Here is a 27,013-nt window from a genome sequence, read left to right on the forward strand (position 1 = left end):
CTTTTGGGGACAAAGACACAAATAATGCATTTATATTCCACAGTTTTGCAGAGACAGTTACCAGCAATATCATACTTCTAATACAGGTCAGTGCTTTCTTGTGGGTTTTTCAGATTTTTTCAAAACATCCCCTCCAACTCCCCCCTGCTCTAAAAAAAAACCTTTCCACCCACAGAAACAAAGGAAAAAAAGCTAAATGGAAAATAAGAAAGAAAAAAAATATAATGAAACGAAGAAGGAAGAAAGAAGAAAGAATAAGAATAGAAGAAAGAAAGAAAGTGAAAACAGCATAATGACTCAAATGGTGCCAGGATAAACCACCCACACCCTCGAACCTTGGGTCGTTTATACACATTATGTATCGGGCGTTCTAATCCAGTGAGATGGCTTGTAGTGTTTCAAAGTGAAAAATTCGACGACGAGCAATTAAAGAGGCGAACAAATCTATATTTCTTTGGCTGCTGTTCGCACGCGTGCGTTGGACCCCCCAGCCCAGCCCCCCTTGCTATAAATGACTTCCTGGGCGTCTACCCCACTCCTGTGTGAAGAAGGCAGTGAGAGTTGAGATCGTGATTAGATCATTTCCTTGGAGAGTGAAATGTAAAACCTTTTAAAGCACAAAGACAAGGATTGTTCGGTTGTGTGATGTTTCAACGTTAGTGTTATTTGACAGAACAAACAAAAGGGGAAACTATCACATATTTTAATGATTTGTGAGTAAAATAGTCCAAGCAGTGATGCTGCTGAAACCCAATTATGTAACGATAATTCTTCTGCCCTAAACTTATTGTAACAACTACAGTTCCCAATATTGGTAGATAGGTTGGAAATCTTACACACTATTCAGATGAAAAAAAGGAAAGAAAAGATTGTCCAGATGGTGCTATAAGTTATAACAACAACAACTGAATAACGATACATTTTCAAACGTTACCATTTGATAGTTGAGATATGCAGCAGGTTACATTAATCTATGTTTTTGGATCTGAAGAAAACCATGAATTGAATTTGGTTCTATCAGCCTTAAAGGGGAATTTTGGACTAAAGTTTTCTTACCTTTTCTATGACGTTATGATATCTTAGGATGAATGGTACAGTAGAAAAATTTCATAACTCCACCCCTGAGCCGCCACAGCTTAAAAGGTGCGCGGATAGGCCTTATGTTAGATCACATATTTTAATAGCTTTTTTTTTTTTTTTTTTTTTTGAGATCTGACGTTCATAGTGACAGAACACTGTCCCCAAAAAAAAAAAAAAAAAAAAAAAAAACAGAAGTCTCGCTAGACGAGATTGAAATCTCGAGATTTCAATCTCGTCTAGCGAGACTTCTGTTTTTTTTTTTTTTTTTTTTTTTTGGTTGCATAGTGTTCTGTCACTATAAACGTCAGATCTCACCAAAAAATACTAAAAAAAAAACTATTAAAATATGTGATCTAACCTAAGGCCTATCCGCGCACCTTTTAAGCTGTGGCGGCTCAGGGGTGGAGTTATGAAATTTTTCTACTGTACCATTCATCCTAAGATATCATAACGTCATAGAAAAGGTAAGAATACTTTAGTCCAAAATTCCCCTTTAAGTGTCAGTTTGAAAGACAGAATCAGCACCGCAGTACAGTACAGAATAGTCTGCGTAAATGTGAATGGCAACCGCAGGGAAGAGATAGTTTCATTGACATAAATAGTAAACAGGACAGGGCCCAGTATCGATCACGTGTAGTTCAACCTGTGCCCTCCTTTTAAATTCCAGAATGTAATGACCTCCTTTTGATAGAAATTTGAATAGTTCCATTCTGAGAGCTTCTGGGTCAAAATGTTGTAGTTCCACTAGGAGGAGAAGGAACAATTTGTCAATCCTTATGGTTAGTCAGTGCCATCGGTGTAACGTACATTATGTTTACAGTGTGTTGCAGGCCAAGCAGCCTAGAACAGGGTTTTCCTGTATGTATGCATGTATGTACCGGTATGTACCTGTATGTATGTATGTATGTATGTATGTATGTATGTATGTATGTATGTATGTATGTATGTATGTATGTATGTATGTATGTATGTATGTATGTATGTATGTATGTATGTATGTATGTATGTATGTATGTATGTATGTATGTATGTATGTATGTATGCATGTATGTATGCATGCATGCATGCATGCATGCATGCATGCATGCATGCATGCATGCATGCATGCATGCATGCATGCATGCATGTATGCATGCATGCATGTATGTATGTATGTATGTATGTATGTATGTATGTATGTATGTATGTATGTATGTATGTATGTATGTATGTATGTTTGTATGTATGTATGTATGTATGTATGTATGTATGTATGTATGTATGTATGTATGTATGTATGTATGTATGTATGTATGCATGTATGAATGAATGCATGCATGCATTGTAGGCAGAAGTCTTGTTTCCGTTGTGGTCCTTTTGGGGACAAAGACAACACAAATAATACATTTTCATTCCACAATCTTGCAGAGACACAGCCAGAGGCGGATGCACTCTAGGCTCAGTAAGGCCCGTGCCTTACCTCGAATACATTGTGCCTTCCCTCCGCCAGACAGCTTTTTGTGCATAGTCACTATGAATATCGCCCTTAAGGCCGACAAACAGCTCAATACACATCCATTCTCTCTCTACGTGCTGCGTGTCTGGCGGATGTTGAGTCTTTTGAGCCAATGTGTATTCTCAGAATCCCTTTTCACACTTGAGTGTGACATGTGTCTGTCTGTCTGTCTGTGTCCCTCATTCACAAAACCGGTTTTCTACGTCATGACATAAGCACACAATATAAACGCCACACACACACAGTCACACAATGTCCTGGCCTCATTCTCTTGATTCATTTTAGATTTTTGAGACAGCAGAGAGAGCAATGGCAACCGTGTCAGTTTGAAAGACAGAATCAGCACCGCAGTACAGTACAGAATAGTCTGCGTAAATGTGAATGTGGCAACAGGGAAGAGACAGCTTCATTGACATAAATAGTAAGCAGGACAGGGCCCAGTATCGATCCCTGCGGCACCCCCATTTTAACCAGCAGAAATCCAGACTGCGCCCCCACCACCCTCACACTGACGTCTGTCACATAGTAGGTAGTAGGCCTAGTTCTGAAAGCAGCTGCAAGGAAAGGAAATATATTCATAATAGCCAACATAAATCAGAAACACTTTATTGCCAATATAGAATATACAGTCCAGGAATTGGATTCGGTCATGCAGGTGCAAAAACATGAAACAAATATTGTCCAATAATTAACACACAACACAAAAAGATTCACATCTCACATTTTGATGAAAAGGTGGAAAACATGACATGATGACAAAAGGGACATTTAATGTCACTTATTAATGAACCAAATTATAAATGACTTTGGACTCTGTGAGCATCATCCTCACCTACTGTAGCCAACTGTTCTCTTGCAAGACTGGCGTCCACATTCTCTTGTTTCTTCCAGAAGGCATCCAAAGAGAAGTAATACAACAGTGGATCTATACAGCAGTTAACACTACAGAGACATTCTGTGGGCTTGATGGCAGCTTTCCATTTAACCATTAGGACCACATTGAGAGGCATGAAAAAAATCGCAAACATCAACAAGTTCATGGCAAAAATCAGCATGACATTCATCTTGTTGTTGATCCTTGCAGAGTCATTGAGATGTCTGCGAAGAGTCCAGTACACCATAGCAGTGGACACAACATTGACTGCTAGCATGGCGAATAGTAAAACACGCCAAATATACATCCCTGCTAGCATAATCACAGATGGTTCACCATCACAGACACGTTGCATTACAAAACATGCAGTTTCATTGCAGCTTTCCATGTTACTTTTAAAATGTATGCTCTCTGGGATGTTTGCAGCCACTATCAAGACCCAAACCAGGGCACAGGCTCTCCAGGCATTGGTGGTGGTTCTCAGATGCCCAAACCTCAGAGGGTAAACCACTGCCAGCAGCCGGTCCACACTGATGAAGGTGATGAAGATGGCACCGGAGCGGATATTGTTGCGGAAGAGCATAGTGGCCCAGGTACATGCCATAATGTCCAGGGGCCAGGAACCCGTAGCATAGAAATAGACTCTCATAGGCAAGGAGAGCACCAGCAGAAGGTCTGAAAGTGCCAGGTTGATCATGAAGACGGCACTGGGAGATTTAAGGCTGTGACGGCGCGCCAGAATCCAGAGTGACACAGCATTGAGAGGAAAGCCCAACACTAAAATACAGCCATACAATACAGAATAGGCCATTCTGTGACTGTCCAGCTCTAGTCCACTTTCTGTCCAATTTCCAATTCCTGTCATGGTTGACTACTGTTTAGCAATGATGTCCCTTTCAAACGACAGACCTAATGTGTCGCATGTGAACCTAACAGTTGCATAAACCACATGTTTCACACTCTAGATATAGACCTTCTAGAAAAGGGTGGAAATAGTATTTCCTGTTTGTCACAGGAAGTGGCAGCGTGGATTGGCACCACACTTACATGTATGATTCAGTTTCACTTCCAGCCATTTATTTTATTCACTGTATCTATAAAGGGTGCACTGCACAGCCATAATTCAATTCATGTACGCACGTACGTATGCGTATGCGTAATGCGTATGCGTATGTATGTACAGTACGTACGTAGGCCTATGTATGTACGTATGTGTTTATCCCCTCAAAAATAGACCAATCACAGCTCAGCTACAGTACGTGCATGACATCACAAAAGGGAAGCACCTCTAGCCACACAGGCTTTTGTGGCCAGAGGTGTATCCGTTTGGTACAGTGGCTGCCTGCAGTGCCTGGTGACTTTTGACAATTGAAGGTCATAGCTGAAAAGCTGGTTAGGATTTAAATGTCAAAATGTTCAAATAGTGGATTCAAACCAAGGACCTTGTGTTTATGAAACACTGACATATCTGTCATGCTATAGAGGCATGAGAGATGTTAAGGATATTTAATATGTCCTAGCCTGAAAAAGTTCCAAAAGCCAGATTTGAACCAACAACCTTGTGTTTATGAAACAACGTTTCATCTCCTGTATCACAGAGGCATGGAAGATATTTGTGACACTTAAATACTTAGCTCCATAGGATGTGTGTGTGTGTGTGTGTGTGTGTGTGTGTGTGTGTGTGTGTGTGTGTGTGTGTGTGTGTGTGTGTGTGTGTGTGTGTGTGTGTGTGTGTGTGTGTGTGTGTGTGTGTGTGTCACAACCCTTGACATTCTGCTATTTTTATGAATGAATCCTAATTTATTGGACTGTACAATAATGTAATATTGTGTGTGAGTCATTACCACTGTACCGCCGTGGTTCTTATTACGGGGCCAGAGCTCAGCTCTGGACCTGTCTTATTATTGTACGTATTCTGTTTCTGCCACTTTTCGCAGTTCTGGCTGAACCGTGCTGTCGCTTTTTACGAAACTCGGCCATATGGTAGATGGTCATGAAAAACTATCAAGAAATAAATCTCACAATCTTTCGTCAAAAGGTGGCGCTATAGCAATCAATTGAAAATGCCAACTTTGAACAGGTACAACTCATGCCCTGTTTGACCTACAGCCATAAAACTTCAATACACACATGCGTCTACTCATGATGAACAACTTTAACCCTCTGACTTTTGACCTCTGACCTTTAGATCTCCCACCATTTTGAATTATATGAAAAACAGTTAAAACCTATCTCCTCCTGGGATGTTTGAGTAATCTGCACGAAACGTTTTACACATGAACTTTGGACCTATGCCGACAAACAAGCAGCAAAGATTTTCCATAAGTGAAAAAATGAAGCTTTAATGAGCCAATGAATATTGCAGTTTTATGACAATTATTCATCTGCCCCTAACACATACATGCAGACTCACATTTCTTTGAAACTTTGCGTTAATGTTGAGGGTCATTCCAAATATTACTGAAACCAATCTTACTCCAATTGGTCAAAGGGGGGCGCTATAGCGATTTTTTGAAAGTGCAAACTTTAAACAGGCAAAAGTCATGCCTCGTTTGGCCGACAGCCATTAAACCTGTTTACACATGTGCCTTGACTCATGAGGAACACATGTATCACGTTGACCAGTAAGCTCCGCCCTTAGATTGTCCGCAATTTTGAGCAGTTTGAAAAACACTTAAACCCAGGATTTTTCAGCTATTTGCGTGAAACTGTATGATCTGTGTGATCTCCTTTTTCACAGGTTCTTGTCTGTTGGTCCAATGGCTTCTCCCTTAAACGTGTGCCTCACAACCTGAAGGTTGCCAGTTCAAGCCTCACTTGATGCGTACTTCATTAAAGTTGCATTGCACACATCATGTTAATTATCAATTAATACATGTGCAATTGTTAAACATAACCTGAAATACTTATTTGAGAGGGTATGTTTTTGTATCATCTGTCTGACCTCCGTTTTCACTGTATCAGGTCTCTTGGTCCAATGGCTTCCTGCTTAAGTGAATGTTTCACAACATCAAGGTTGCTGGTTCAAGCCTCACTTGGTGGAGACTTCATTTAAAGTGCATTGCAAACAACAAGACTGTATTAATGAATACATATGCAATTGATAAAGATAACATGAAATGCTTATCTGAGAAGGTTTGTTTTTGCAATGTATGACATACTTCATTCTGAAAATAGCCGATCTACAATCTCAAAACTTTTCAGATAGCAACGTGTTTCTGAGCTTGTAGATCGGCTGCTTTCACTGGTTCAGTCTTATCTTCAACAGACAACCTCAGCCTGGTCAAAGCTATAGCACTATAGGTAGTGTTGCAGCCTGTCAATCCGAAGGTTGAGGGTTCGATTCCTGTTAATGGCAATAGGTTGACACGTCCAATCAATCCATTCTGCTTCCATCTTTCTCTCTCTTCAATCTATTATGTTTCCATGTCTCTCTCTCTCAATTAATGCATGTGCAACTGTTAAAGGTAACATGAAATGCTTCTTGGAGAGAGTATGTTTTTGCAATGTATGACAAACTTCATTGTGAAAATAGCCGATCTACAATCTCACAACTTTTCAGATAGCAACGTTTTGTGAGCTTGTAGATCGGCAACTTTCACTAGTTTTCGTTCCGAGGAGACACAAAAATGCCTTTATTGGTAAATGGTTTGTGAACCAGTGATCTAGAGTAGTTCGGGACACAGAGGCTTGGTTCATAATGGACGGAAATACTTATAAATATCATCAGACACTATCAGGGAGGCTATCAGGGAGGCCATATCTAGCTCAATGAGAAGAAAGGCAGTCTTGGAGTCCGTAGGTCACTGGTTCGATCCCTGTCCACGACAATTTATTGAGGTGATCATGAATTGGCACTATTCGGATAACACATAGTGTTTCTTGAGGATAGGCTCAAGCCTCACTTGATGCAGACTCATTTAAATTGAATTGCAAAAAACATGACTGTATCAATGAATACATGTGCAAACGGTAAAGATAACATGAAATGCTTATTTGAGAGGGTATGTTTTTGCAATGTATGACATACTTCATTCTGAAAATAGCTGATCTACAATCTCAAAACTTTTCAGATAACGTGTTTCTGAGCTTGTAGATCGGCTGCTTTCACTGGTTCAATTTTATATTCAACAGACAACCTCAGCCTGGACAAAGCTATAGCACTATAGGTAGTGTTGCAGCCTGTCAATCCGAAGGTTGAAGGTTCGATTCCTGTTAATGGCAATAGGTTGAGATGTCCAATAAATCCATTCTGCTTCCATCTCTCTCTCTTCAATCTATTATGTTTCCATGTCTCTCTCTCTCTCTTCAATCTATTCTGTTGGGCGGCCATAGCTGAGTGGTTAGGGAGCCAGAGGCCCTAGTTGCCCCAGGTACGATTCCAGGCCAGCAAATGCGTCTATGAAATGAAATTTGTTCCTGAGCAAGCCTCTTAACCCCTAATTGCTCACAGGCCCTCATTGGAAACAAGACCGCAAGTACTTTCATGACACTTCAATCTATTCCATTTCCATCTCTCTCTCTTTCTCTGTGGGTGAGAGGTGGCATTGCAAAAAACATGACCTTAAGCTCAGGTTTCTATGGCTTATTGTGCATATTACTTATAGTTTTGTCTCTCTTTTAATGTATGACAAACTTCATTGTGAAAATAGCCGACCTACAATCTCACAACTTTTCAGATAGCAACGTTTTGTTTGCCTTTATTGGTAAATGGTTTGTGAACCAGTGATATAGAGTAGTTCGAGACACAGAGGCCTGGTTCAAAATGGACGGAAATACTTATAAATATCATCAGACACTATCAGGGAGGCCATATATCTAGCTCAACGAGAAGAAAGGCAGTCTTGGAGTCCGTAGGTCGCTGGTTCGATCCCTGTCCACGACAATGTATTGAGGTGATCATGATTTGGCACTATTCGGATAACACATAGTGTTTCCTGAGGATAGGCTTAAGCGTTGTTTTACTGAGGTTAGGGTTAGTGAAGGTTAAAAATGCTCATGTTAATTGCATGGTCTTCTTTCTCTCAAGTTCGCTGTCAATTAGAACATTACAATCTAATATTTAATTCAGACACTGTGAAACCACATGTTGCTTTTCACTTGGCAGGATGTAAAATTCTCTCTCTCTCTCTCTCTCTCTCTCTCTCTCTCTCTCTCTCTCTCTCTCTCTCTCTCTCTCTCTCTCTCTCTCTCTCTCTCTCTCTCTCTCTCTCTCTCTCTCTCTCTCTCTCTCTCTCTCTCTCTCTCTCTCTCTCTCTTCATTCCCTGGCCCCGCTTATCGCTGCTTGCAGCTATATTGGTTATTGGATTTGAACCAAGAATCTTCTGTTAACAAAGCACTGACTTTTGTCCCATGCTATTAGGTCAGGGGTTTTCAACTGATTGTGAACCAGGGACCACCACCCTGACTAAGGTGCATTAATCAGTTTATAACACTGTATGATTATAGTTATAAGAAAAACTTCATAACTGTCTCTCAACCAATGGTCCATGGACACATTGTCTTGATATAATTCACACACAAGGTCTTGATATAATTCATTATAATGCACTATCAAGCCCTTAAATAACACCCAAAAAACGTTGCATGCAAAGGTTGAGAACCACTGATCTATTCCTATCCATTAACTTATGAATGAGTGAGCAGACACATGCTATTATATCGGCACATTTATAATGAACTCAACCAGGCAGTGCACTTCCCCTTCTTGAGATTGAAATTCCCTTTTCTGTGAAAGTTCTTGACCTCTTACTTCCCAGTAACTGACTACATTGACTGTGATGATCATCTTAGGTCACCAGGTCATTTAGTGAACTGTTTCTCAACTAGTAGTCAACGGACCACTAGTGGTCCATGGCATGATTACGAGTGGTCCATGTCTGTCATTTTCTGGCTCGAACCTTGCCCTGTACTAGCCTGGTTCCAGACGAATCTGCCTTTGCAAAATTGCATCGCACTTTAGCCCTCGGCATCCACGCAGTGTGTCGTGTGATATTGTCTGGCCACGCGAGGCTAGCCCTGTACATTCTTCAAGTATGCCAGCATACTTTCACAAAGATACGTAGTTATAAAAGGTCAAATACATTTAGCTTTTACAGTAAGCTCTGGGAATTCTGCCTGACAACTCATCCAGAACTTCACAAGGAACTGTGTTTCATACATGTGCCTCTTGACAGAATCTGTGGAGATGGCAATGAGCTGATCCTCTTTTGTAGTTAAGCTTGAAGTACTTTTGGAATTGAAAGTTACTACAGTTTCTCCAAAAGAAAAAAATAATTAAAATAACGAAGAAAAAAAACTACATTTCTGAATGCATTATCAGGGACCATGTGCAATACCTCCACGGACCACCAGTGGTCCACGGAACACCAGTTGAAAACCCCTGCTATAGGTACACAGATGATTCAACTATAATAACTTTAGATGCAAAGTGAAGATGATCCAAGGTGGACTGTGGACATGAGCCAGGGACTTTGTGTTTCTAGGACACTGCCGTATGTATCTACCGCACCACAGAGACTTGGGAAATCGTGTGACAACTACTTAGCCTGGTTATGATTTAGATGTGCAAATGTTCAAAATACATTTGATTCAGTGTTAAAAAAATATTTTAATATTTAATTATATTTTATATACTAGGCTATATTTAATAAATACCCTTTTTTGTGGTTTTCAAATATTTTTTGACACAGAATCAAAAGGTTTTAAGGTCATGATTCACCAGGATCCTGGATGGCTTGGTTCCAGGCTTGAAATAATTTATATAAATATTTTTGGAAATCTCTATGGGAAAAATGAATGGGCTTTTGATTGGGAGATGTTAAAGGAGTAGTTCACCCCAGAAATGACTTATTTTCTATCAATTACACACCCCATGAAGCCTTGAGGTTATTTTTGTTTTGTCGCATTCCTAAGCCAATAATTTGATGAGGAGACTACATCTAAAAACTATCAAGCCTAGTATTAAAATATCCTTAAAGGAGTAGTTCACCCCAAAAATGACTTTAATTCATGTGCTTCTGGTGGACTGATCCTCCTTGCAACTCATACTCACTCATCCTGGGCATAGAAATGGAACTGTGGAATAATAACGTCCTGAACTAATGATATATTACACTTAAGTCATAGTTAATGGTGAGGACAAGGAATTAATTAATCTTTTAATGTATGAATTCATCATTAATTACGAGTTAATTATGAGTGCACAGAAAAGTTAGTGTCTGAAAAACAGTCATATTTTTCATTATTCAGATCATGCCATTACATGACAATTTCCGGTATCATGTATGTTCAACGCTATCCTTCTAATGGTGCCAAATCCCCCCCCCACGCCCCCCCCCACACACACACACACACACACACACACACACACACACACACACACACACACACACACACACACAGCTGGTCCTGATAAGGTTTGATATGCCACTAGCAGAGTATCATTATGCACAGCCAAAAGCATTTTTGCAGTGACCCCAGCAACTCAAAAGAACGTGCCAGGTCCTTACTGCAGCCATACTCGGAGGAGCATTTGGAGAGCTACGCAGCTTTCAGCAAGATTACATACAGTACCATCTGTGTGTGTGTGTTCAGCTAGGTGCAGGTGTTCCTCGGTGGGGCATTTAGGTGATAAAGATGCGTCTGTCACCAGTATACTGTCTTGTACTTTTTCTCCTCTTGAACTTTGTTGAGTCAGGTGAGTCGATCTGTCATCATGAATATGATTACTTTGAAAGGAAATTGTATTTTGTACCAGAATTATTGGAGTGACTGTTATCATGGATTATATAATATAAACTGTTAATTATTGTTCTTCACTTTTTAGTACGCATGTTGGTTATTCATTAGTGATAAGCTATGACAAACGAATTTCAGAAAAAGAAAAAAAAGAAACAAAAAACTGTATAAGATAGTTCTGATCATTATTGTAACAGAATACAAACATCCGAAAACAGGTGATGTATCTACTGCAAAATATTAAAAAGTGCCGAGAAGTATCGATTGTTTGCAAATGAAGGGGGGAAAAAATAAAAACTAAGAAAAACAAATACCCAGGCAGTTCATGTATGATGCTGACTTGAAATCTGCAATCCAAATTTATCTTAATGAATAAAACCAATCTGTGTGATAGAGTAGGCTAAGTTAATGCAATATAACAAGTACATCTGCAAATGGTCTCCCGACTCTTCTTCCATTGAGAAATGTAGGCCCTGGTGTTGGATAGGAGTTGCAAAGTAGTACTATCTGATAGCTCATAAGCGTAATATAGCCTATCCCCAGACCAAGTGGGGATGCCTTATTGAAAGAGTGGTAGTGGTAGAAATTCCATGTCTCATGCAGGACTCAAGGACACTGGGTCTCAAATCGTGGGTAGGACATACACTGTAAGTTATAGATTGCAGTGTTAAGTGAACCATGTTATTTGTACAGCGATTATCATTATATAAAGTGCAACATTGCTTTAAAACAGGGGATGGCAACCTTTTTGACATGAAGTGCCATGTTTTTATTTTCTTGATAGTCAGTGTGCCATATCAACATTACATTTAATTATGACACCACATCAAAATAAAATATATCCAATAGAGTTTGATTGTCCATATATATAACCTCTATTTATTTCTCTTTCTTTAGAAATATCATTAGACTCAATCATGACCCCACCTATCTCCCAGACTCCCTCCCCAGTCAGAGTTCAGAGTTTGAATAACTGTAGAATGATGTGCATATAATACATATTTTCCATCCAGATGTGACTTGTGAGGGGACTTACCTTACCTGACTTTTTTTTTTATATTTAAATTTTAAAAGAAAAATCCTCTCTCTCACACTTATGCCAGTGTGCCAGTGATCCCCCTTCCCTGTGCAAATGTTGGCACCCGTGCCTAAGGTTGCCTACCCCTGCTAAAATATTAAAATATAATAACCCAATACACATACATAACAACATGGTGATTGTTGCAAGCTGTACGCCACTGTTAATGAGAAATGTAATACAAATTAACATGAAGGGTTCATGGGGTTCATCAAATTAACAACACGATATGTAAACATGAAATGTAAACAAGCTGTTGGCATCGATCAAGCGGCTGCACGTGTCAGATAAGAAGCTTCCAGGCTACCAGAGGCAGTTGGACCTTATCAGCACCAGGTCACTGGTCACCATTGCACAGAGATTAGCCTATGCCATGGGAAAGTGAAATTCACCTAATTCATGTTTTTGCAAAAATACAAAATCTACAATACAAAATACAAAAAAGGCATAAATATCGAGTGGAATATAACAGATATGTTTTCCTGCACCTTTCTAAATTTTTGTCTGTTACTGTTTCTTGGTTTCTTTCTGTATTCTCAACTTTTTTCTTTAGTTTGACCTCTTAAGCCTCTCGGTTATCTCCTCTGTTGGCAGGACGGGTTCTGAGGAGGATCAAGGAGCGCGTGCGTAAGCAGCAGATCCAGAAAGCCAAGCAGCATGTTCTGACACGCACGTTCAAAGGTCACGGGCCTGTGGACAACGTGAAGGAAGGGAAGATCAACCAGCCGCTGGATCACTTTGACCAGCAGGGTGACGAGACCTTCCCTCAGGTGTCGCCTCACTTTACTTCATCATACTTTTACCCGTCGGGCAGAATGTCCATATTTAAACTTTTTATGTTTATTTTGTAAATGAATGCCCTAGTTCATCATGTCAAGAGTGTCACACAAAAAAAGTTGTGTAGTAAAAATAGAAGATCTATCAGCTCAACATTTTTAAAATTATAATGAAAAATGATTTTGGACAATGAAGGTTTCCACCCGATGTTGTGCACTTCTTGATTTATTAGCCTGATAAGATTCCATTCCAGCACTGCCAAAGCATCAATACAAAGATGCAAACACATACCAGCACATCTGCACAAAAATGCAGATGTTAAATCATAATTGTGCATTACCCTCTGAAAACCCAGACACTATATACAATAATATTTTATTATATTATATTATATTATATTATATTATATTATATTATATTATATTATATTATATTATATATTATATTATATTATATTATATTATATTATATCATATCATATCATATCATATCATATCATATCATATCATATCATATCATATCATATCATATTATATTATATTATATTATATATTATATTATATTATATTATATCATATCATATCATATCATATCATATCATATCATATTATATTATATTATATTATATTAAATAATTATATTATATTAAATAATTATATTACACATATATTTTCATCCCTGCATCTCTTTGTGTATCTCCACTGTATGGGTGGAGTGCTTATGTCTTTCTGTGTGTCTTCCAGAGGTTCTTTGTGAATGAGGCCTACTGGGAACGTCCTCACGGTCCAGTGTTCCTCTACATCGGAGGAGAGGGACCCATCTCAGAGTTCAGCGTTCTGGCAGGTAGGACACCCATGCCTCCCTGCCCTACCCTGTTCGCCAAAATTGTTTTTAACTGCAATGATAATCAGTTGTATACAGAGTCTTTCATTTTCATATCAAGGACCTCCACAATTGATACGTATTTGGCTGCAGGAAAGGTTTTTTTTTGTACCAGGGACTCCCTTTAGAGAGGATTTTTGTTGTTAGATCTGATTGAGTACATCATTCTACAACTGACTACACTATAGGTGATGATCTAACAGTGGAGAGAGTGAATCATACAGTATCTGAATTGTCATTCTTATACGGTACATTTCCTCAATGGGCAAGTTAAACTGGTCCTCATTTTGCAGGGGACCCCCAATGGGATTCCTGGGGGTCCCCAGACCCCACTTTGAGAACCACTGGTCTACAAGACCTATCATGTTCTGCCAGCTTGGCTCCCCAGCTTTCCAAAAGAAAGTGAAACATGCAATAACAAACTTACTGCATTGTATTAAACATGATACTTGTTTGCAAGCCTGGTCTTATACCTACCACACGCAGTGTCAGCTTCTATCTATCCTGCCTCCTACCTTCGTCTCCTTTCCTAACTGTACGCTTTCCACCATCCTCACAACATTTTTCCTCACTGTGGAGAAAAGCTTGAAGTACAAGAATTTCACTGCCTGCAATTAGAGCCTGGCCGGTTGCAGACTTTCAGGGTCCGATGCCAATCCCGATTTTGGAGAGTCCTAGTCCAACGATTACCGATGTTTAGCTGATATTTTGTTAAAAAGTGCAACGTTTTCGAATCAATTTGAAAAACCTTTTTTTTTATTAACAACTTTCAACCTGGCACCATATTTTGAAAATTGTTTGAAATCTTTCAAAAATAGCAGATCTACAAGCTCACGAGGCATTGCTTGGCGACCCGTCGTGAGCTTGTAGATCAGCTATTTGTGAACGTTATTTATTGGGCTTGGTTATACTATCAGACACAAGTCAGACACATTGGCTACATAACTGCAGACACCGATGTCATCACAAAAAAGGCAAATAATGGCTGAAATATCTGCAATATTGCTACTATACCAGCGGTCGTGTGTGTGTGTGACAGTAACCAATTGTAACTGGACTGACCCATGCAGGTCACCATGTTGACATGTGTGTGAGACAATAACCTAGTGTAACTGGACTGACCCATGCAGGTCACCATGTCGACATGTGTGTGTGTGTGTGTGTGTGTGTGATAATAACCTAGTGTAACTGGACTGACCCATGCAGGTCACCATGTCGACATGTGTGTGTGTGTGTGTGTGTGTGTGTGATAATAACCTAGTGTAACTGGACTGACCCATGCAGGTCACCATGTTGACATGGCTGAGGAGCATGGAGCTCTGCTGGTGGCCCTGGAGCATCGTTTCTATGGCGACAGCATCAACCCCGAAGGCCTGGAGACAGAGAACCTGAATGACCTGAGCAGCGTGCAGGCGTGAGCACTGGCTGTGTGTGTGTGCGTGTGTGTGTGTGTGTGTGCGTGCGTGCGTGCGTGCGTGCGTGCGTGCGTGCGTATCTGTGTTCATGTTCATCATGCATCTGTCAGAAACGTGTGAGAGTGCTTTATGCAGCATTGGAGCTGGGCCACAAGGTGTTTAAGTTGTTTTGCGTTGCTTCCTGTGGCGTGCAGGTTAGCTGACATGGCAGAGTTTCACCAGTACATCACCGAACGCTTCAGCCTGAGCCACCTGAACACCTGGATCAGCTTCGGAGGTTCATACGCCGGAGCCCTGTCTGCCTGGTTCAGAGGGAAGGTGTGGACACATATCATAAACATTATGTACATATACATATACATTTTTATTTTATTTCAAGGACCCCTATAACAGTGGTTCCCAAACTTTTTAGCTCAAGACCCAAAATAAAAATTAGACGTTTGCCCAGGACCCAAACTAGTGAAATTAGCAGATCTACAAGCTCACAAGATCTTCGCGCCGCATTGTGAGCTTGTAGATCTGCTGTTTTCACTACTTCTTAAACTTTTTTGGTTTTTCTTTATGGATTTATTTATTTTTATTCATGAAAAACTTTAGATTTGTTTTTGGAATTGTTTTTAATTGATGAAAAGTTGTGATTTGTTTTGTTTAATCTTTAATTTTTGTATGCCTTTATTGATAGTGAAGTGAAGTGTGTTAGACAGGAAACGGGGGAGAGAGATGGGGAATGACACGCAGCAAAGGCCGTCGCGAACGTGACTCGAACCCGCGACACACTGTCAGGCTTCATTGTAGCTTAGGTGCCCGGACCGCTAGGCCAGCAGTCCGGGCCAGTTTAAATTTTTTTTTAAATTTTTTGTAATAATATATATTTTTTAAATGTGGGGAATGAAAAAATATATATATATAAATAAAGGGGACATTTACTCGCGACCCATAAAAATTGGTCCCAACATGGGTCCCAACCAACCCGTTGTTTGGGAAACAGTGCCCTATAACTAGTGTACAAAGGACTCTGCTGTATACATCTCTAGCATTATGTTTAATCTGCATGGTCTCCTACAGTTTCCTCACTTGGTCTATGGGGCTGTGGCCTCCTCTGCTCCGGTCAAAGCTAAGCTGGACTTCTCCACCTTCAACAAGGTAAGATTCATTTATACTGTGTTGCACAACCCTGTCCCTGTCACTTGACAAAGAAATTAGCTAGTTCATCCATAATTTCCTCTCCTTCAGATCGTTGGCTTGAGTCTGATGAATGAGGACGTTGGCGGCTCACAGAAGGTATGGAGACATTCTCTTAATCTGTCTCTGTTTAGGACATAATTGTGTCTTCTCACAGTCAGAAAGCATGGTGTCACATAATATGTAATTAGGGCTGCAATTACTGTATATTATTTCTTTAGCAATTATTGTATTGATTACTTTTTTGAATAATCCAGAGGCGCTGTTTTAAAATTGTTGTAATATATCAACGAATTGACACAAATAATCCTAAAATAAATTAAATAAAATAATAATGGATGTCAGACTGTATTCATTAGTCTGACTTAAGGCAAGCCATACTTTATACTTTTTCATACAACACTGTCGCACAAAAATGTTGAATAGCTCTATTAGATCTACAAGCTCGAAGCTTGTAGATGTGCTATTTTAGGTCATTTTGAAAACGTTGTACTTGTTTAGCATAGACGATTAGTTCGATTACTGTTGTCTGCTGAACCCCTATTGTTGCTGACGGGCAGAAAAAACTCATATCTCCGTCAACGTTGTATGTTTCTTCGTAAACGAATGCCCAACAGTGTCACAGAAAGGTATAGCAAAAATAGCAGATGTACAAGCGCACTGTGAGCTTATAGATCTGCTATGTTTGCTACTAAGTATTAACAAGAGCCAAATAATAACTACATTGGATCCTTTGGAACACGTGTTATTTTTTCTGAAACGTAACCGTTTTGGACATGTAAGGTGTCTGGTTGACAGCGATGATATGTAATGTCTTGCCCCTGTCTCCTCTCCTCTCTGCAGTGCGTGGCGGACGTGTGGGAGGCCTTTGCTGCCGTCGAGGCTCAGCTGATGGGAGGCAATGCCACCGACGTGGCCAAGGACTTTGGCTGCTGTGAGGTCCCCGAGGACCTCGAGGATCAGGTGAAAGGAAGTCTTCTTTTCATTGGGCTGCTTAAAGGGATAGTTCACCCCCAAAATGACTTTTTTTCCTATCGATTATAGGCACCCCAATGGAGACTGGAATTCATGGATATTTCTTTTGTTTTTATCGCATTCCTAAGCCAATAATTTGATGACCGGCAGCCGTACCGGAACTGCTGCCTACCGGTCCGCTGGTCATCGAATTATTGGCTTAGAAATGCGACAAAAACAAAAAAATATCCATGAATTCAAGTCCCCATATATATGGGGTGACTAATCCATAGAAACATTTTTTTTTTTTGGGTGAACTATCCCTTTACAAATTATAGGACCAATAATGGGCCAATTCAGAATATGGTTATGATGAGCTGTGGCACTACTTCAGGCTTAAACGTTTATATTTTCATTCATAAACTAAGCAATTTCTTTCTAGTATTTATTTATTTATTTTCAGTGACTTCCTTCAAGGATGAGCAATGTTTAGCCTATTACACAAGATAATATACACACATTTTGATGTATATCAAAATTATTTATCTCATGACAGGTCACTATTATTTCTTCACTGTATGTCTAATTTTCTCATCTTTGTTGTTTCATAAACAACAGTGGTAAGAAGAGATTGATAGTTAGTTAGTTAGTTAGTAAGTAGTACTGGAGCTTTTTGATGAAACATCAAACTGTTGCTCCACACCAGTGGTGTAAAGTAACTAAGTACATTTACTCAAGTAGTGTTTTTAGTGTCAAACGTGTACTTACTTGTACACGTTTGAGGAATTTTTACTTTACTGGAGTATTTCCCATTTTCTGTACTTTTACTTCTACTCCACTACACCTCAGAGGCAAATATTGTACTTTTACTCCACTACAATTATTTGAAAACTTTAGTTACTAGTTACTTTGCAGATATAAATTATTATATTATAGAACATACATGAACCCCTTTAACCCTATTTTATACATAGGCTATTTGAAAATAGCCGATCTACAAGCTCACAACGCGTCGCATTTTCAAACGTTTTAGTACTTTTACTTTTGGTACTTTAAGTACATTGTGATACCAATACTTTTGTACTTTTACTTGTAACAGAGTACTTCTACATTGCAGTATTGATGCTTTTACTTAAGTAAAACATTTGAGTACTTTTTCCACCGCTGCTCCACACTTCAGATTGAGTTGATGCAGAGCCTGGCCGACATCATCATGGGAACGGTGCAGTACAACGACGAGGGCTCGGTCATGTCTATCGACGAGTTGTGTGTCCTCATGACCAATAAGAGCGAAGCCTACGAGGAGGAAGAGGAGGCTTACGACCGCTTTGTCAGACTGGTTGAGGTACGAGTCACACACGGCCTGACGGTCACTATCCTATATTAAAATTGAATAGACGGCGGGCGTCACAGGTTGTGACTCACAACCTTAACATCGTTTTTTTTGCGAGACACACCGTTGCTCCGACCCGTATCAAACTTGGCACAAACACTGGTCCAGGGGACAGCCATGAGAATAGCCACACCAAGGGCCCCTGGGTGCCACAGGAGCACAGTTGCTCCAATCCACACCAAATTTGGCAAAAACACTGTTCAGGGATCTGCCATGAGAATAGTCACACCAGGGACTATGTGTGGCTCCCAGGAGCCCCGTCAGGGGCCCTGGGGGCCACAAGTGCACCATTGCTCCAATCCACACCAAACTTGCCACAAACACTGTTCAGGGGTTGTCTGCCATGACAATAGTCACACCAGGGGCCTTGTGTGCACCAAACTTGGCATAAAAATACACTTCATGTATACAACATGTCTAGATGGTTCCAATCTTGGAACCCATTTGGTTAGAAAAAGGGGGGAAGAGACAGGAACTCGGTTTGGCTCCTCCCCTTTCTTAGTCCACTTCCTCCCGGGTGCTTCTTTGTTTATTCCTACTAACAACAACACTACATGTTTAGGGCAGTGATGCCGACAGAAAATCTTTCTCGAGAGATTAAGATGGTTCTAATACTCTGTAATAATCTGTCATGTTGATCTTGCCTAGAGTGAAACTATTTGGGGGCAAATTTCTTTGAATATTCACACCCAAAAACCTAAACTGCACACATAACGTATGGAGCACTACAGCAGTGTTGACCATTGCTCTGATCAGCACAATATGGGACTAGAGTTGAAGGCCAATAATAGCCACAATGAGATTTCCACAATAAATAAAATATGAAAGTATTATTATTAAATATGGCCTGTTTTACTTACTTAATCCTCTTCGTTCCCTGTGGTGGAACATAAGGCTGTGACTCTCTGCTTCCATCTGGTCCAGCTGTGCATGTGTCATTTGGCCATAGTCAATTATACATTTGAATTGGTCAGTCATTGTCAGTAATTTCTTAGTATATTTATGTTTTTTCCCCCCATATCTGTCCTGTGCTATTTTTGTTCTAATACAAAGCCTTAAAGCCAAACAGAAATGTAGCCTATTTAATTGTTCCAATGTTCAATCTCCAAAAAAAAATCTCCAAAAAATTAAATTGTAATTATTTGTAATATGAAATGTGATCATAAAATGTCATGATTGTGACAGCCCCTACTCTCGTCATGCACACATTATGGACACCAGAGGTCGCTGTTGATCTATAATTCACAGTATTGGATGGCAGACATTGGTGGCAAACACTAACAGGTGATTGTAATCAAACAGCAGGTGTTCATTATGACAACCACGAGATGTGGCAATGGTTTCCGCGCGACGTCATCACAGAGCAGAGTGCGCAATCTGCGCATGCGGGTGGTAGAACGAACCGGAAGCGCCATTCACTCTGTTGTTATTTTCGGGATTTAGATAGGCATAATGCTGCTATTTTAGGCATAATAGGCATAATGCTGCTATTATATACAAACAGATCCAACTTCCGACAAATCATTTTTATTGAGTAAAGAAGATATTACAAACTGCATCATTTAATCTACTTTCATTAAACCCGGTGAAGACCATTTTTTATGAATGTACATTTGACTAGAGCTGCTGCGGGTAATAGCGCCCTCTACTGCTCAACCCTCCACTGCGTGCGCATCATCCTCTCATGTTTACAAACATGAGAGGATCTATAGTCAGTGGTGGAAAGTAACTAAGTTAATTTACCAAGTACTGTGCTTAAAGGGATACTTCACTCTCGGGCCGGGGACACATTTAAAAAAAATATTAAAAATAAATGAAAAAAGTTATGGAAAATTCATGGCCCCCTCACGACACGCAGTGTCCTACTAATGTGTGAGGGGGCCATGAATTTTCCATAACTTTTTTCATTTATTTTTTATATTTTTTTTAAATGTGTCCCCGGCCCGAGAGTGAAGTATCCCTTTAAGTACAATTTTGAGGTATTTGTACTTTACTTGAGTAGCCTATCTCCAATTTCCAATTATGTTTACTTGCACTCCACTCTTAGAGCCTAAGAGGCAAATGTTTTAAAAATCTTTAGCTACTAGTTACTTTGTAGATTTTTATTATTATTACAAGACATACATTAACCACTTCAGCCCTATATAGCATATACATTTCAGCCATTTGAAAATAGCCGACCTACAAGCTCACAATGCCTCGCAATTTGTATACATTTGAAAACTTAAAATGGGATATTCTGCATGAGTTATTTTTCTTTTGGTACTTTAAGTACATTTTGATGCCAATACTTTTGTACTATTACTCAAGTACATTTTGAATACAGGACTTTTACTTGTAATGGAGTATTTCTATATTGCAGTACTGATACTTTTACTTAAGTAAAACATATGAGAACTTTTTCCACCACTGCATATTGGATGGCAAGGTGGTGAGGTATTTTTACTTTACTGGAGTATTACCAATTTTGTGTGTTCTCCAGGTGTATCGTTCTACAGGTGAGGAGGAGTGCCTGGATGCGTCCCACGAGCAGGCGGTGAATGACCTGCTGGACACATCAGAGGAGGCAGCCAGGAGCGGAGCGAGACAGTGGTTCTACCAGTCCTGCACTGAGTTTGGTTTCTGTAAGACCGTCATATACACTACTACTACTACTACTACTACTAACACACACACACGCACGCAGCTCTGTGTATGACTACTATAACTATAGTCCCAGTTTTCAGAAGGTGGTATACCTGTTTCTTGCTCCAGTTCATTTTCCCACAGCTTTGCTTAATTGGCTCAGATGCAGATTTCAACTGGAAACACATGCGTGTCATGGGTGTTTCCGGTTCAAACCTGCTGCCGAGCCAATCAGACGAAGATGAACTGGAACAGGAAACAGATATGTCACCTTCTGAAAACTACAGTTATGCACAGACTAGTTATACTATCTATATATTATCTAGGTACATATAAATATTGTACACAATACATAGGATGTAGGCCTACGTGTATATTATACACCTACATATCATAAACATCTTATTTACATATACGTGACATCTGTGACATAGCACTTACAGCATGTCACAAACAGGGGTCACCGCCATGCGGGCTTGTGGTGGACATTTTTGTCAAAATTCTATTTTTGCCATGGACATACAAAATGAGTGGACAATAATATTACCAGAAACACATAGAGAGCTAGCCCTGAATAACCATAACAGGTCTGTAACGGGTCCATTTGGTTCCATTTGAACACTCTCAGAGTTGCAAATTGTCCTTGCAAATAAAACATTTGAGAACCACTAGTACTAGTGGACTTCTATGTTCCATAGAGTCATAGTAAATCATATTTTGAAGAAAACCTGAAGACTAATATTCAGTAATTAGGTCTTGTGATCAAAATAAGAACATTATAATGTTATGTAAAACTTTGCTACGGACAAGGACAAGTCTTTCCGCGGACACATTTGTCCATGTACGGACATATTGATGACCCCTGGTCACAAACGTAACATGCCCATATAGATCACTTGGCATGCAGATCACTTGAAACTGGAATGACCACTGGACAGACCACTGAAACAGGTCAGAAAGTTTGAAGTGGTCTCCATATATGGGTAACAGATGTCATGTAAATAAAATGTACATACTGTACATATACGTATACATGTTTATATACATACATATACACCCACCCATCCACACACACATAAGTGAGACAACCTTAGGCTTTTTAGTGTTCTGAGTTATATTTTTCTGCTGACGTATGTGTGTCTATGTGTGCATGCGTGTGTTCATGTGAATGTCTGTGCATGCGTGTGCACATGTTGGTGTGTGTTTGCATGAGCAGTTGAGACATGTGAGGACTCCAGTTGTCCATTCTCCAGGATGATGACGTTGCAGGCCCAGACCCAGCTGTGTCCCATCCTGTTCAACATCCCTGAACAGACCCTGCCTGAACGCATCGCCTTCACCAACAAGTACTACGGAGCAGACCACCCGCGCACGCACAGAGTGCTCTACGTCAACGGTGAGCATCACTACATTACATACCGTCTCGCTGTCGGGCAGTACTGTATCTCCATCTCCATATTTCATCTTTTTATGTTTTATCATAAATTAATGCCCTATTTTATACTTCGTCGTATGACAGTGTCATGCAAAAGCAGCGAAAATATCCGATCTACAAGCTATTTTAGTTTATTCCTGAAAATGTTGCAAAATGTGAAAAATTGTTGAAAGTGGTTAAGTCTGTCTGTGTAAAGTATGAAAAGTATTAACAAGAGCTTATGACTAAATATGAACTAAATTGGATTATGTTAAGTTATGGTTTTGGACATACTCGGTTTCTGCACAACAGCGACACAGACATTACATGTTGAGATATCTGCAAGAGAAACATTTGGCCTAAAGGAGGCACATACAAATGACTAGCAATCATTTTGGATGAACACGGGTCATTTTTCTCTCATATTGTAGGGCAACATTTTGGAATAAAAGTTTTCTCCAGTCTGTAACACAGATTAGGGATTTGCTGCAACACCTGAACTTCTCCGCAGTGCACCAACTCAAACAATGATAGCTGATTTAATAATTCATCGACCAATAAGTAATTGTCTCCCTCACATTTTTTGACTCCTGCACTTTCATTCATTGCAAATTAACAGTAGATCGGGTGTCTAGAACCATGACCAGCATTGCAAAAAGTAATGCATACAACATGGAAGAAAATCATTGTCTTGGCCAGGGAGATTATGTTTTCGCCCGTGTGTGTGAGAGAGAGAATCCAGAGTGAATCTTGCATACCGCTGGACCTATCAGCGTCAAATTCGTTATTTTGGCCGATAATATTTTTTTTATTCCATACTAATTAACTGTAATTTGCTTCCAAGTAGTGCCTATTTCTTACAAAAAACGAACCAATCAACCCTGAATTGGAATCATAGAGGGCTCTATAGAGGGGCCTCTATAGAGCTAATCTCTCAAGAACAGATTCAGAGTTGCGCTACTGCATCTGTCGGGAGGGCCGTTCAGAACGTGTGAACATTGGCATACAAGTGGGCGTGCCTTCAGATCAGGAAGCAGGCTGCGCTTTACCCAATCAAATGTAGTGGGCGGGATTTACAGCTGTGCATTCGCTTCCCACTGGAAACAAACCCAAACTCATTTAACAACAGCGTTCTCGGAGCCGACAAAACCACGGAAAGTTAGTAACATTTTAACTTGTTCTTCCATCATAGAAACAAGTGGGCTTATAACCAAAGCGATCTGTGTTCCGTGAAATGGTGTTAGTGTTCCGTGGAGAAATATTGTTTGTGGGAATGAAAACATAGGCGCACCACCGGAGGAGGAGGGCTGAGGGCAGACCAAACGGGCCTATTTCCTGTGGCCACGTTGTATTTATGTGCTACCCCCAGAGTCAAATGCAAATGTGAAAAACTGCAGAGGGCGCTGTTTTTCCCTTTTCTTTGACGATGGGTTCCCAGATTGCTATAGAGCTAACCTCCAAAAGCGCTTTCACTTCGGCGCCACAAATGCAAAATGTTGAACTGTATGTCGTAAAAATTCAATCCCCCCCCCCAGCTTCCACGGGTCCTGACGGTTACAGCCCTGGGTAGGCAACCCGGCCTGGTAGAGACCTTTCTAGTTCATATTGTCCATACAAAGACTGTTTGCCAAGGCTCTAATGACTAATTAGCCAAGTAATTGACTTAGGGTGAAGAAGATATTGCTGTTTGCTGGCCTCTCTCTCACATCGCTGGTCATTTCCTTTAGGTGGCATTGATCCGTGGCAGGAGCTGTCAGTGGTGAAGAACGGAACGAAGGAGGGAGAGAAGGACCAGGCTATCTTCATCGAGGACACGGCCCACTGTGCTGACATGATGATGAGTGCAGCCGCCGACCGCAGCTCCCTCAAGAAGGCCAGACAGGTCGGTGTGCTTCACTGTGCTACCTACCTAATAAATACTGTGGGACAACAGTATTTATTTTATTTCACCTTCTAGTTTACTGTAGTCCTGCTGAAATATCTTAATTGCAGCAGAAAGAAATCATCTTGAAATTATCTTTAAAAATAAATGACATAATCAGCCATATCTCGGGAACGGAAAGAGGTAGAACAAGAGCTGTGTTTTATGTCTGTTCTGTATCTTTAATTGTATTAAGTTAATTTTATATTCACGTTTTATTGTGTCCATTTGTGGTAACCTTTTAAAGCGCTTTGTAACAGTTGTTAAATGTTTTTGAAATAAAGCTACACTAATTATGTGCATTCACTTCATAGTACGATGGAGCATAAATTAGGCATTAATGGGTAACTATGAACTGAAGTATCTCAATGTCTGGTCCCTCAGGTGATTGAGAAGCACGTGGCCAAATGGCTGAAGATCGCTGCTTGGGAGAACATGCTGGAATGAGAGTAAACATAGCATCATGCTTCCATCCCATCAACCCTTATCATTCCAGCCTTATACACCATACGCTACCAGCAAGATAAATAGGATCATAAATATTTATAATAGCAACAACAATAATATTAGGATTATTTGAGCCAGCCATTGGTTTTTGCTATCACAACCAATGGCATAGCCCTTCTCCATGGCAGATCAACTTCAACTTCAAGTTTATCTTCACATGACAAGTTTACTGGAAGTATAAAGGAGTGGGTGACATATTTTGTTTGTGCAAGCTTCCCACAAATTGCAGTTACGTTAAATAAATAAGCATAAGTGTGAAAAATAAGAGTAAAAAATATCATATAATATCAAAACAAATATCGAATATATATAAATGGGAATGTATTTACAGTCAGATATTAGGACTGCATTTAATAGATGGATATTAGGAGTGCCTTTTAGTTTTTCCCACCATTCAAAGCTCTTTACAAAGAATATACATTCATCAATTCACAGACAGCAACGCCACAGATGCGCCAATACACTTTATATGCTAATAATACAATAAAGATTCACACACAGACACGGCAGGAAACCATGCAAGACACCAACCTGCTCACTGGGAGCAGTCAGGGGTTCAGTGTCTTGCTCAAGGACACTTCAACAAGCAGCCAGGAGAATCGAAACCGGCAACCTTCTGGCTATCAGCTCTACCTCCTGAGCCACTGCCGTCTGTGTGGATTGGGGTGATTTGACATGTATACTGAATATAGGACATTAGTAAATAGCAGTAGGATATTTGTATCAGCAGGTGCTTTAGTGTGTTGAGTGTGTGTGTTTTTTTTTGTACATTATGTGGTTATTTTGTTGTGAGAAATTTCCATATTTAAATGTTCATTATTTATTAACCTGGTGAAAGTTTCCTGTATCTACTCTTTAATGCTTTTAATGCACGATCAGGCTTTTTACTTTTTTAATTTAAACGACTATTAACTCTCCTGATAGTGACAAAAGGTATAATATGTACTCAGGTGTGCAGTTTGATATTCTAACCACTCCAGTGTCACTCTCTTACCTCGCTTGTGTAACAATAGGTTGATGGCTGGAATGTATCCCACTTAATATATACCATAACCATTACATTTCCTGTGTTATTTATTCATCAATAAAAAACATAGTTTTCCTGGTGATAACCTCTCCCCTGTTATGACTTTGTATGATCACCTGGGGGCGGTATTGCTACAGATGTAGGCCTAAAAAGAGCATACAGTCCTTACCATATTTACAGTATGTAGCTAACATGTTTTGTTTTTTCTTTTACCCATATGGCTTTATATTTACAAAACAAAACTAAGAAAATGTGACAATCTTACAATTTTATATTTACATAAGCCTCATATAGCGTAATATACAGTATGTAGCCAATTTTATTTTTATCTGTGTGGAAAATATACCGGGTACATGGTCAATTTTATGTTAACCACTTAAGTTCTATTTTGTACAATACTATTTATTTCATACACAATGATTTGTGAGCTTGAGCTTGTAGATCTGTTATTTGTTTTGAAAATACATGCCCAAAATAGGGATGCCATTTTCATCGCCCTTAAAAAACACACTCAAAGCAAAGATATTCATTTAGAAAAATGTGAAAGGGGGCACAACAAATCAAATGTATTTGTCACATGCAACAAGAAGAAAACAGATTGCTAAAGGGATTTTTCTCTGCAAGATGTTGAACATCCTTGGCACCATT

The 27,013-nt window shown here is 39.7% G+C and overlaps 2 protein-coding genes across 2 annotated transcripts; one reads left to right on the forward strand and one right to left on the reverse strand.

Annotated features, from left to right (window-relative positions):
- Nucleotides 1-3,369: 3,369 nt before the first annotated feature.
- On the reverse strand, nt 3,370-4,363 carry LOC308085213 (lysophosphatidic acid receptor 5-like; the record flags this gene model as incomplete). Its single annotated transcript, XM_080428295.1, has 1 exon — nt 3,370-4,363. The coding sequence occupies exon 1, from the start codon at nt 4,312-4,314 to the stop codon at nt 3,370-3,372; it is 945 nt and encodes a 314-aa protein (XP_080284421.1). The 5' UTR covers nt 4,315-4,363.
- Nucleotides 4,364-10,913: 6,550 nt separating this feature from the next.
- prss16 (serine protease 16) lies at nt 10,914-26,454 on the forward strand. The gene is made up of 13 exons (XM_080427837.1): nt 10,914-11,149; nt 12,863-13,038; nt 13,789-13,888; nt 15,212-15,341; nt 15,537-15,660; nt 16,408-16,485; nt 16,576-16,623; nt 17,368-17,487; nt 18,659-18,823; nt 21,354-21,495; nt 22,713-22,892; nt 24,638-24,792; nt 25,216-26,454. The coding sequence occupies exons 1-13, from the start codon at nt 11,089-11,091 to the stop codon at nt 25,276-25,278; spliced, it is 1,542 nt and encodes a 513-aa protein (XP_080283963.1). The 5' UTR covers nt 10,914-11,088; the 3' UTR covers nt 25,279-26,454.
- The last annotated feature ends 559 nt before the right edge of the window (nt 26,455-27,013 follow it).

Source organism: Gymnoscopelus braueri, assembly GCF_963280865.1.
Source record: "Gymnoscopelus braueri genome assembly, chromosome: 5".
NCBI lineage: Eukaryota > Metazoa > Chordata > Actinopteri > Myctophiformes > Myctophidae > Gymnoscopelus > Gymnoscopelus braueri.